The 13058-nt window shown below is 38.9% G+C and overlaps 1 protein-coding gene across 1 annotated transcript in view; it reads left to right on the top strand.

The window, feature by feature from the left end:
- Positions 1–13058, top strand: part of Thsd7b (thrombospondin type 1 domain containing 7B) — a 697290-nt gene that overhangs the window by 350400 nt on the left and 333832 nt on the right. Inside the window, exon 10 of the mRNA XM_059280451.1 lies at positions 10806–10935. Within this exon, the coding sequence (XP_059136434.1) occupies positions 10806–10935 (130 nt within the window). The remainder of the gene's footprint in view (positions 1–10805; positions 10936–13058) is intronic.

The raw sequence follows: 13058 nt of genomic DNA, 5'->3' as shown, positions 1-13058 counted from the left end.
TATTTCCTAATTTAGCATGTCCATTGAGTGCAGGGCTCTCAACACACACAAAGTAATTTTCCTAAGGGATGGTGTACGGAAGTGTTTTCTTGCTTTTTTTCTTCTATAAACAGTCATTTATAAAACGTTATAAAAAATTTCAAAGATAATCTCAAGGGAAACAAGAAAGGAATGAGAGTAAAACCAAAGGAGTATGTCAACCAATGATAACACAGGAAAAAAATGAGTCTTTATTAGTATTTAAGATAATTGGTGTTATGATGTATACTGTGTCACCATCACACTGTCAATGGTGTCACTGTGGCCGTTTTTTAAGGAGATCCCATCTATCAATCTATTCTGAAACATTTGTATGGAAGTATTATAATGCCTGATTTTTTAAAAACTAATTTCAGCATATATGAGTGGTCTGAGTTGATGATGATACAAAGTTACCAATGAACTGGTAATTACAGGTGCTAGTGGTCATCACTGTGTTCTTTTGATAAACTCTATAATTTATAAAATAAAAATGATACAGATTTTAAGTTAATTAAAAACATATGGCTCCTGAGTTGTAGCTTCTCCGTGTCAGAAGAGTTTTTCAAAGATATCTGTTATTAAAAACTAATGTCTCCATTTTCCCATCCAAAACAAAGTGTGTTGTGAGTGGCTGTGTGTTCACACATAGTTTTCACTTGTTCTCTCTATTTTAAGTAAACAACAATTTGTTAGATTACCTCCTGGATTTTAAGAGCTACTACAAGCCGACAAGAGTGGTCTTATGCAGTAGAAGAGTTGAGAATGGGAATGGAGTTTTAATGGAGCATAGGAAGGGAGCTTCCTGATGAGGTGGATGGGGAAACCTTTTGAAGGAGGTGATGCTCTGGCTTGTCTCTAGGGAAGCATAAGAATTAATTAAATGGAGAAATAGGAAATAAATGCAACACATGTGGACCTGTCCATCAGCTTGCTACGTTGTTTGCTCACTAGATACTAGGCCCTAAACTAACTACTTCATCTCACAGCACAGGTTGAGTCCTCCTCTGAAATACTGAAGACATGCATGATTTTTGGTTGGGAAGATTTCTTTTGGCTTGGGAACGTTTGCAGAATCATCATGATAGATCTTGAGCTGGGAGCTGAGCAGACAGGGTATTCATTTATATCTATATACATTGTATACACACAGCTCGAAAATTACTTTAAATGGTGTCCTTAGAGTTTGTGTGCATAAGTCGAGGTGTGTGGTGTGTAATTCCCCACTGGTGACATCACCTCGGTGCTCACAAACTTTCACATTTCATGTGACAGAAATGCAGCCTGTGCCTAATTATGCTTCAGAGCCTCATTAGTGAGGTATTCCTTCCCTTTGAGGCACTGAAAGGTATTTCCCAAAGTTCACCAACCTTGGACTCCAAATTCTAATTCTAAGAATTTATATTGGCTGAGCCAAAAACAAAACACCAAAAACAAACAAGCAAACAAACATAATACAGCAATTTCAAATGCCAACACTTCATGTAGTGGCTTCAAACATAACAAAAAAAATTCAAGAACCTATAAAAACACACCATATGCATAAATGTGTCAAGAGTCTTTGTTCACCTTTTGATAAAATCTATGGTGGAAAATGAAAACATCAATGCTTTGATTTCAGAGTTATTTCCTTTAACCTACCCTACTACTATCCCCCAAACAGAAACTGTAGTCCAAGCACTGATGTTTAAGGTCCATGCTATCCCTGGGACCTTGCACTCAGTAGACCAGTTTGAATACATATACACATTCTGGAAGGGGCATTTTGAAACCAGGATTTATGGAGCTGAGCCACAGTGCCTAATGGTAGTAGCATTTGAACACAGCAAGTTTCATCACAGCAAATGGTCAAGCAACCCACTTCACCCTCCTGTGAAGAAAATGGATGAAGACAGAGGACCAGGTGATACAGAACTTCCAGCTACCTGTGCCTCTTTGAGTTACATTTTCTTTCTTCTATGACCCAGAAACATCACTTGGATGCCATCTGTCCTCCAGCCTTTAATATAATCTTACATGTAAATAGCAGCCCTTCCTGCCCTCCAGGATATAAAGCATTAACAGAGTAGGGCAGGGTGAATTATTGTAAAGAGTTTTCCTAATGTGTATTCCAGTATTCCTGGCTGATGGTGACAGAGTCTTGAGCTTCTGTTACAGAGGGCATCTGTGCCCTCAGAGCCTGTTTGTATGCACACAACATGGTGTTTTGGTCTTAATGCTGATGGAGTATAGCACATTAGGAACCCTGTAGCAGCCATCTACTCATTACCTCATCATCTAAAATGAAAAGAGGTCAAGATGGGGCCAGGGGATGGATAAATCCCTGTCATATCAGCTCATGTCGGCAAGAAGAAAGGACAAGTGAATCTCATCAATATAAATGGTATTGTTAACCCCCTTGTTTATAGTACATATGTCTAATTATACCCATTGCAATGTATTTGGCTGGAGGGCAGGTTGCAGTTTTAGATGTGTTAAAAGTGGTGATGATTTCCTCAATGCTTTCTCCCCCTGTTGCTTGGTTAAGCATACTGCATGTTCATTTTCCTGTTTTACATGTTGAGTGAATAGAGGACTGTGCTCTAATTGTGCAAACTCAACTGTTCTCTCAGCCTGAAAACTTTTCTTGTTGTTAATATAACAATTTGGGGGCCCTGCATGAACAGACGTTCTGATTTAACTACGTGGCCTGGAGGGAATAGAACATCTCTTGAGATTCTGATGTACTGCCAGGCTTGGCTTGATGAATACATGAGTTTAGTAGACCTTGAGATCAGGCATGGATGACTTGAAGGATGACAGAGAGAGACTGAGCTCAAAGAATGTCCCTGCTGGATAAGATACACACCTTAAACTGTAGATGTTTCAGTAACAGCAGTGTTGTTCTTGTGGGACTCCTAACTATGGGAGTGGGGGTGTCTCTGACTCTTTCACCTGCTCTTGGGACCCGTTTCCTCCTACTGGGTTGCCTTGTCCAGCCTTGATATGAGGGTTTGTGCCTGGTCTTATTATAACTTGTTATACCATGTTCGGTTGATATCCCTAGCAGGCCTGCTGTTTTCTGAAGAGAAACAGTGGAGGAGTGGATCTAGGGGACAGGGAAGATGGGGGGAGACTGGGAGGAGTGGAGGGAGAGGAAAATGTGGTCCGGATGTATTGTATGAGAGAGGAATAATTTTTTTAAAGGAAGAACAGCAGTGATCAGATATAGGAAGAAGAAGAAAATGGAGAAAACCTCTGGAAATTTAAAATTATTGTTTAGGCTTTAGCAAATGTATGGCACTTACCAAAGAGAGAAAATGTTTATTTGTCTTGACTCTTATACTGCATAGTTTATGCAAATATAACCATGAGTTGCTCCCTCTGAAGTGTGTGTGAAGGCTTAGACAGAAGGCATTTTTAAGTTTACCTGTTGGTTTTTTTTTTCCACTATTGCAAGATGCTTTAAATCCCATTTAATCAGGCATTCCTAACTGCTGCCCTGTGAATTGGCCAGACAGTAATACCCACCCAGGACCAGGAAGAAAACTGAAGCTCTAAGATGTTAAGTGCATTGCCCAAGGTTATTTAGCAGCTCAGTAATGAGCTGGGATTAGACACCACCGCCCAGAGGTCTTGTCTGCTGCCAGTTCCATCGAGTTTGAATTTCTGTTGCAAAGTGAAGGATGATTATGAAAATTTAAGAGTATAGAATACATATTTTTCCAGGCAGTGTTTCAAAATGAAAGAAATAGATGGGTATGCTAGAGTCTGTTTCCAACATTCCTAGAAAGTTTGGCAGGAGAGGTTGGCAATCTTGCTTAATTTCACTCATGTCTAGATGGGTTCTTTGGCTTCCTGAAGTTCTTGAAGGCTGTGTGTGCTTGATGTACCTGCTCTGTATACATGGCACCAAGATGAATATGGAGGCACTATATGAAAAACTTTCTCCATGCAGCTCTTTCACTACAGCACTTTTTTTTTTTAAAAAAACCTCTTATACTTCCATTTCTCCTTGAACAAAGAGTGAGAATGTAAGGCTGGTAGCCTTTGGAAAATACAGTTTAGATGATCATTTCTGAACTCATATAAAACTTTTCATAAAGAGCTTTTGCATTATTACCTATCCCCAGAGTTTCACTTCCGCTATACAAGGAGATTTCATAATGCATGTATGTACATTCCAGTTTCTTACACAGAATCCAGCTGACTGACCCACCAACAGCCGATGCCTGATAAATATTTATCATCAATGACAGCATTGCAAGCATCCTGATACTCTGTTACTCAAGTAGGAGATGGGCTGGTACTAAATCCCTGTTTCTGTTCATTGTCTATAAAGGAAGCTAACTCTGACTCTATCCAAGAGCTGTGAAGAAACTGGAGAGAGACATTCTCATGTGTACAATGAATCAGTAGAGAGAATGTACTTCGAGTGTGATATAATGAGGAGGTGTGGGCTGCCTTACCTCAGACTGCAGTCTTTGTCTGCAACCTTGACTTGGAGAGTGAGCTTCTTTCCTTCATGCTCATGCATTGTGTTGATGGGTATAGATTCTCTTTCATGCATAGCATTTATTTGTGACATTTCTATCACAATCACACATCTAAAGTTTCATTGGGCTGCTCTTCTGAGGAGGGAATGAACTTCCATTTCCATTTAATTTTTAATTTAATGATTCGTTAAAAAGAATTCTAGGGGCATCAAATAGTACTCACTGTATGGGTGATCTGCTATCTCAAATAAAATTTGGTGACAAAAAAATTAAAAAAGGCTAGTGACCAGATCAAGTAGATGATTTTTGGAACAACTGTATAGCTTGTCATTTACATACTCTTAAAATGAAATCCTGGGCTTCAGGAGAAACAAAATCTCATATTTTTCTTATATTCAAATAGGTAGCACAGGTGATGATGTTAGGCTAAGTTATGCAAACTGAGGCACTCGTAAAAGTGAACCCACAAACTACGACGATTTAAGCCATGATAGCAACATTAACTAGGTCTTCTCCACACAAACATGGCATCTGATAATCCCTTCTCTTCCTCTTCATCAATAAGAGAAGACTTCACTCCCCAGAAACATGAGGTCAGAGATGTTACTCATGGTTTCTCTTGTAAGCATACAAGATGGAATAAAAGAATAGCTTGTAACTCCTCATCACCTTTTAGAAAATTAGAGATGATTCAATTATTCTCATGTTTTACTAATTGTTTTCTTCTTACCCTCTTTCATGAACTAAAATTACACTAGAAAAAGTTACCATCGTGGGCAGTGTGCGAATGCTTTATATGCGGTATCTCATCAATAAAGAACAAGAAACGTTTTTGTCCAGTTGTATATCTAGGGAAGTTGCAGTTAAAGGAAAGTCCTGAATTCTAATAGCTAATGAAGTTGCAGAGGGAGGTATAACTGGCCCTAGCAGATAGTTAATGCATGACTTCTTATAAAATATGAATCCCAATATATCAATGGAATCATGTTTTTGCTTCCATATGGTTGGAGAGAAATTACTAGTGTATTTCTTTCTTGGAATGGCACACTGCCTCTATGACACTGAGTAGACTGAGAAGAAGAGGTTCCAGGTGGTGTGCTTAGAGGAACATCACTGTCATGAAGCATATTGCACCCTTGAGGGCTAGCAACAGTGGGGACATTTAGGAGACAAGAGGGAGCTTTGGATGTTATCTGGAAAATCAGAATACTGCAGGTGGTATTGCGATAATTATCCTGTTTTGCTAATGTCCAACCATCCTGTTTTGTTTTGTTTTTGGTATATGCACTGGTCTCTGGGAGCCTCTCACCATGTGGATTCATCTCCAACCATGAGTCTCATATCTTCACCCCTGTTCTGTCATGCATGTTCACCATCTGCACTGGCATGTTCAATCAGTTATAAACTTAGTATCTATGCTTTACTCTCAAATTCTAATTGAATATAATCCAGCATCTGGTCTCAACACTCATGGCATTTAATTCAGTGTGATGTATTCCAGATTACTTAGATGCAAAATCCCTCAGGTCATTTTTATGTATGTATTTTGTCTGCTTTGGCTACCATTGTGCTGGAAAACGGTTGTATAGGCACCTACAGTGACGCTAGAAATATCCCTTGGTGCTTAGAGTCCACTCACATATTTTCTATGTTCAATATATTCTTGATCTTTAAATTATCATCTTTTCTAAATGTTACTTCTTTCTACTATAATTAATAACTTAATTATCCCTCATGACTTAGTGATGATAGAATATGCATAAATCAAAACTGAATTCAAGTGAATTGTTTGTTACCCATAATCATTCTTAAGTAATTGTTTATGTTTGCAAATGAGCATTTTAAGTTATTGTTATTTTTCTTGGGCCTAATGAGGTGGGAAACATCACTCACATTACTGACATTTAAGTCTCCTACAGATATGTGAGCAGTGGAAGAACTGCTTGAGAGAAAACAGGGATCCATCCATGAATTGCGAATAGAAATCTTTCCTCTGGAATGTTCCCTTTTAATGGAAAGATCATAGACTATAATGTCTGTGTAAGGAAGTCTAATTGTATAAAAGTGATTTTGAGAAGATATTTCCTTCTTCCACTGTCCATTTCTTATCTGCAAAATGAGAACAATTAAAATAATAATGATAGTATTAATAATAATAATCTCAGGAGCTATAATAATAAAATAAGGCAGTATACACAAAATGCTCAGAGTGGATCTGATGTTAAGCTGATGGACAGTTCTTGTAAATCTTTTGTTTTATTCGTATAAATATTCTCCAAGTATCTTCTATCTGTAAGCCACCATATCTACTTCCACACCTGCTTCCCATAAGTCATCTTTCTGTGTAGTCAGTGGAGAAGGAAGACTTTGTTTAATGTCATTCTGTGAATGTATCCTCAGTTTGGCTTACCTTGTCTTGCCTGGCTTCACAGCAAGGATGGAGGCTGTCAAAAGCATTCCCTTTTCTTGTTTTTCTTGAATTACTACAAACTCATCATCCTAAAACTGATTTCCACATGGAGGTTGTGTAATAATAGTTTTTATAGCACCATTTTGGCAGTGCACACTGCCTGCCCTTGCCTTTGCCACAGGATCACTGTATCAAATCCATTGTTCATGACAGATTCACAGAACACCCTTCAGAACTGACTGGTCACTATGACCATCCAAGGAGAAAGACATACACACAGAACTTAATGGATGTTCTACATATGCTGGTATGATTTCCATTTCTCCAACTCATTAATTCTACACCTTTCTTTAAAGTCATGTGCATTTCCCCTTAATTTATATAAAGTGACCATTGCTTTCCTCTCTATAAAAATTTTACCTGTATGCTAATTGATTATTTTTTAGCATAGAATCCATCTTTTCCAACCTCCATCTGAATAACCATTGGACACCACTATCAATGTAACTCTTAAACACAGCCTTTGAACAGTTCAATCTGGAGTCACACTATCAAGGCTGAGTGTGTGTGTGCGTGTGTGTGTGTTTGTGTGTGTATGAATATTGTGTGTGCATGGTGTGGGAGTGGAAATGAAGTTCATTAAGCCTTGCCATAGGTCTAGTCTTCATTAGGTGTTCTCTTTCTCCCTCTGTCCCTCCCTCCTTGCCCCCACCCTGAATCAGTGCTTTCATTAGGGTTGTTTACATGGTCATGAGTGAAAGGGTTATAGACAGGAGCATGAGCAACTTACTAGTGACTATACCATGAAAGGGAATGACTTTCTTCCCCCTGTAACTATTAACTGCCTATACATCCCCAGGGAAGGGACAGTCCTTCCTCAACAATTATTAACTGCCTTCTCAATGCTATATGACAGCATCATTCATTCCTTCTCATTATCCTTGATATTTATTTAAAGTCTCCTAAGATAATATGTGAATATCATACAGGGAAACTCACACTCATGTGTAAATTCTAGCTAAATAATTATTTTCAGAATAAGCACAATGAAGCTGGAATTGATTGGGAGTGGGTGGAGAGACATTCTCCTAAAGGCATAATTATTTACAAAGGCTGTCTACACCGAAATGAAGATACTGTGACCTTGAAGCCATGTTTTCGTGACAGTTTTCTTTATATGTTGCTATTTCTACACTCCTCCACAGCTGTCTGGGAGGGATGATCATATCATTTGCTCTGTTTGATGGCAGCATCTCTTCTTGGAACTTTGGCGTTCCCTGGTAAGAAGCAAGCCTGTCAGATGGGCAACCGAGAAAAATTTCATGAACAGACATTTTCCATGGAATAGACCATGTTATCATGAACTAACAAGAGATGATGGTTTAGAGCCAGGCCAGTGACATTCGGGAGACTAGACATTGATAGTGGAGGATGCAATTAATGGAATCAGCCGGCAACAACCAGAGACAAGTGCCAGCAAGGATCTGTAAGGATAGTGGCTCACAGTGGAAGGCCGAGGGGGCCACAGGAGGGAGACTCGGAGGAAGGTGTCTAGTTGAGTAATCATTATGATCTCTTTTCTCCTGTCCCCTTCTTATTTTCCCCCATTGGTGACCATCTTTCCATTAGACAAACTTCAAACAAGCCAGTGCTCAAGGGGGCTGAGGGTATCTTAGCATGGTTTGCTCCTTCTCCGTGTATACAGCAGGTTATCCAGGGACAACATGAAGTCTGGAGAGCACATGGTGAAGATCCTATACATCTCTTCTTCTGGCTCAAGATCAGCACATGTGCAAGTGCTAAGCTCTCCTTGCCTTCTGAAGATCTTACAAAAGACAGGAACAGATTTCAAAATAATCAGTTATTTTTAAGAATAAAAGGAAAGGATTGCCCTTAGATAGGAGATCAAAACCCCTGTGTAGGAAACAGAAATGACTTGGCAGAGAGTGTGGAAGTAAGAAACTGAGCACATGGCATGTGGAGCCCGGACCTAACTATTGTGAAGTGGTGGCCATTGGGACCAAAAGCCACTGAATCAGGAGGACCGCAGAGCAGTGGAGACCAGGCAAACAAGAGACAGGAGTGAGGATTAAAGCTGAAAACAACTGTGGGTCACTGAGTGACTAAATAAACAACAGAGGCATAAAAATATCTAAGCAATGGCAAGAAAACTGAAAATCAGTGAAAGGTAAATTCCCAGCAATTATAGCAGAAGCTCGTCGTGTAACTTTAAAGGTTGTGCATCAAGAAGTAATGACAAAAGCGTATGATTTGGAAGTAGCCGCAAATCAAATATGGAAACAGAACAGTTTAAAAAAAAAGTTCCTTCTAAAGAGGGAGGCAGAGGTAGGAAAGCTGTTGTGGGTCAGTTGCACTTCTCTGTAAGTCTTCTTGTATTGATGGTTTTTTAAAGATCCATGTGCACACATAATTGCCACAAATGCTCTTTTTCTTCTTTTGTTTTTGCTCCATTTAGTTTACTGGCTTTCTAGAAATTAACTTATTAACATGGTTAGGTCCATTACCTGTCCCATATCTACCAATTAATCCCTTTGTGTCCTGCACGTCCCCCTTCTCCATTCTTTGTTCCTCTCCTATGCTTGCCCCCTCTCGCAACTCCTTCCCACTCCTATACACACATAGTTTCTCACTGAACGCACAGTGGCTTCCTCTGTAAATTCCTCACACTTTTCCATCTCAGTCTTTTCTCAAACTTTTTCCTTGACCTGAAATGGTTTTGTCCTTTGCACTTTAATTTTGCTATGGAGCCTTCCAGGCTTAGAATAAAATCTGTGCTTTCCATGAGCCACCTTTGGTTTCTTAAGGTAAAAACAAATGTTAGCTCTGTCTCTGACCCTGCTCACACTGCCAGTGTCTTTACCAGGATTAAATCTGCCTCCTTCTCTTCCTGATTCATTATAAATCCTTAACACTAGAATTTTAGTTGCAAATTTAGTGCGGGTAGTATATCCTGAGTATAGTAATTGAAATCATTTCTAAACACTGCAACATAATTGACAATTGTTGAGCTGACGATAGTGCACTGACATGCCATGCCTTTCTGTTGATGTGCCTACTGATACCTCTCAGCAAAAGTGTGAAATCAGTAATCTTCTGCTCCCTTTCAGTTGTACTGTCTTTCCCAAACATTGATTATAAAGAGTAAGGATCAATCAGTAATTCAGACACTATTAATTTTAATAGAAGACTTCCTACCTCATAAAGCAGACTATAAGGAAAAAACTTCAAATTGAAGGAGATACACAATGAAACTCCAGGCCCTTCAGTTGCTCTCTGAGCTGAAGGAGGGAATATGAGCCCCAGTCCAAGATATGGTGTCTGCATGGCATTTGAAGTGCAGGGTATCACTAATTACAGGACAATTGGAGCTGGAGAGATAGCCCAACTAAGAGCACTTGCTGCTCTTGAGAAGGACCAGGGTTTGCTTATCAGTACACACATGGTAGCTCACAGCTTCCTGCAACTCTAGATCTAGAGGTCAAATGCCCTTTTCTGTCCTTCCCAGGAATCAGGTACTCACTTGGTTCATAGACATACATGCAGGAAAACGTTCATGCACACACAAAAATAAAAATGATACAAGTCTTCTTTGAAAAGCTGTTTAACTTAAAATGCATCAGGACAGTAGAAAGCCATGCTTGCACATCAGAATACACAGGTTTGAAATGACATTTGAATTCACTTTGCCTTCATATAGAGCTTCTCTTCCACAGGAGGGAGAATGGGCACCAGTTCCCAGCATCTGTTGCTCTTGTCTCAGCTTGCCGTTACAAACATGCTTAACTTAAATCTTTTTTTACTTTCCTTCCAGTTACTACCTGGATTTGATTTGTGTTGATGTAACTAACAGGGATTATAATTTTATTTCTCATTTTCTTCAGGAAATACCACAATAAAACAGTCTCGATACAGGATTATCATCCAGGAAGCAGCCAATGGAGGCCAAGAGTGCCCAGATACCTTATTTGAAGAGAGAGAGTGTGAAGATATTTCATTGTGTCCTACGTACAGGTAATTAGTTATTTTTGAATTATCATTAGTCCTGAGCAAATTGTACAATATTTTCTTTTATATATGGTTGCTTAGTGATTTTTTTAAGTTGTAACATTTTATACTTTCAAATATTCAGTAATTTTCTTCTCTTTACTAGAATGTATTCAGAAGGAATAAAGAACATGAATACCTAATTAACAGGAGAGTAAAACTGGAGCATGATTGGCTGTAAGTGAGCTACTGGAATGCTGCCTCTTCTGCAATCAGCTTTCTAGATAATGATCTAAAAAGAGACAGGATGAGCTTTTCATCTGGAACACACACACACACTCACACACACTCACACACACATACACACACACACACACGACACATGCACACATATAGATACAAACACATACAGACACATACAATCATACACAAACACATATAAACATGCACACAAACACATATTACACATACACACATAGACACACATACAGACAGATACACACAATCATATACAAACACATATAAACACACACATACACAGACACATACAAACATACACACACAAACATATATCTCTAGGCACATGTACACACAGAGACATTTAGAAACATACATACATATACACACAAACACATATAAACACATATACATACACACATACATGCATATGCAGACTTGCATACACACAAACCTACACACATGGACATACACATTTAAACATATACATGTACAAACACATGTACACAGACACACAGACACATCTACACACAGATACAGACATACATACAAAACCACACACATAGACATATACACATGTATAGAGGAATACACAAAACCACATATACACACACATACAACCAGGCATACATATGGACATACATGAACATCCACAAACACCTTTTAAACACACACACACACACACACACACATATATATATATATATCCACACAATACATACATACAAATACTTACATAGAGAGATTAACACAGAGACACATAGACACACATATCCACATAGATCTACACACACATATATACATATACATACATACACACAGACTGACACATAGACATACACATGCATACACAGCACAAATACATACAAACACTGCCACACCATGAGGTAACATAGTAATCCTGCTCTTCTCATCTGAGAACTTTCAACAAGTCATTAAAAAACTAAGCAGGGCATGGTGCACGCACTCATGACCTGGCTCCTGGGAGGCTGACACAAGAGGATCATAAGTTCAGGACCATCCTGGGATATATATGTCATATGATATTTTATCTGTGTTCTGACAAATACAGCTTTCCTGGAGATCAGAGGGCAGAGCTAGCCACTAGTTAACCATAGAGACCAGGCAGTGGTGGCACACACCTTTAATCCCAGCACTTGGGAGGTGGAAATAGAATCTGTCCTGTTCAGTCTGAGGATTTGTAGAGGTCAGAAGTTCCTGGTGGCTGCTGCTCTGCTTCACTGATCTTTCAGCTTTCACCCTCCATATCTGACTCCTGTAGTTGGAAGTTTTCCTGTGGCCCACCCAGTCCTGCAGCCACTCAGACCCAAGTAATACTGAATTGTATGGCCATGGCCTATGGCTCAATTTTCTTGCTACCTACTTCTTATAACTAAACTCATCCCATCTCTATTAATCTATATGTTGCCATATAGGTTGTGTTCTGTGGCTTTACCTGTGTGCCATTACATACTGCTCCCTGGATGGCAGGATAGCATCTCCTCCACCTCTGCCTTTCTTCTTCCTGTCTCTCTCCTGTATTTCCTGCCTGCCTCTAAGCTGCCTTGCCATAGGCCAAACAGCTTTATTTATCAAACAATCAGAGTAACACATATTCACATCATACAGAAAGACATCCCACAGCACTTCCCCTTTTCTGTCTAATCAAAAAGGAAGGTTTTAACTTTAACATAGTAAAATTACATATAACAAAACAGTTATCAAGCAAGAATTACAGTTAAAATATCTAATCCATTTGTACTTTGCAAAATTAAAGAAAATATTTTATCCTCTGTCCTATATTTGTGAGTCTAAAGTTTCATATCTAACTTATCTTTTATCATAACCAAGGAAAACTATAATTATAACTATCTAGTCTTCAAATCCATCAAAGACCTCAGAAGGATATAATA

The sequence above is a fragment of the Peromyscus eremicus genome, chromosome 15 (assembly GCF_949786415.1).
Source record: "Peromyscus eremicus chromosome 15, PerEre_H2_v1, whole genome shotgun sequence".
Lineage (NCBI taxonomy): Eukaryota > Metazoa > Chordata > Mammalia > Rodentia > Cricetidae > Peromyscus > Peromyscus eremicus.
Note: the sequence above shows the minus strand (reverse complement) of the source record. Positions and strands in the feature narration are given on the sequence as shown.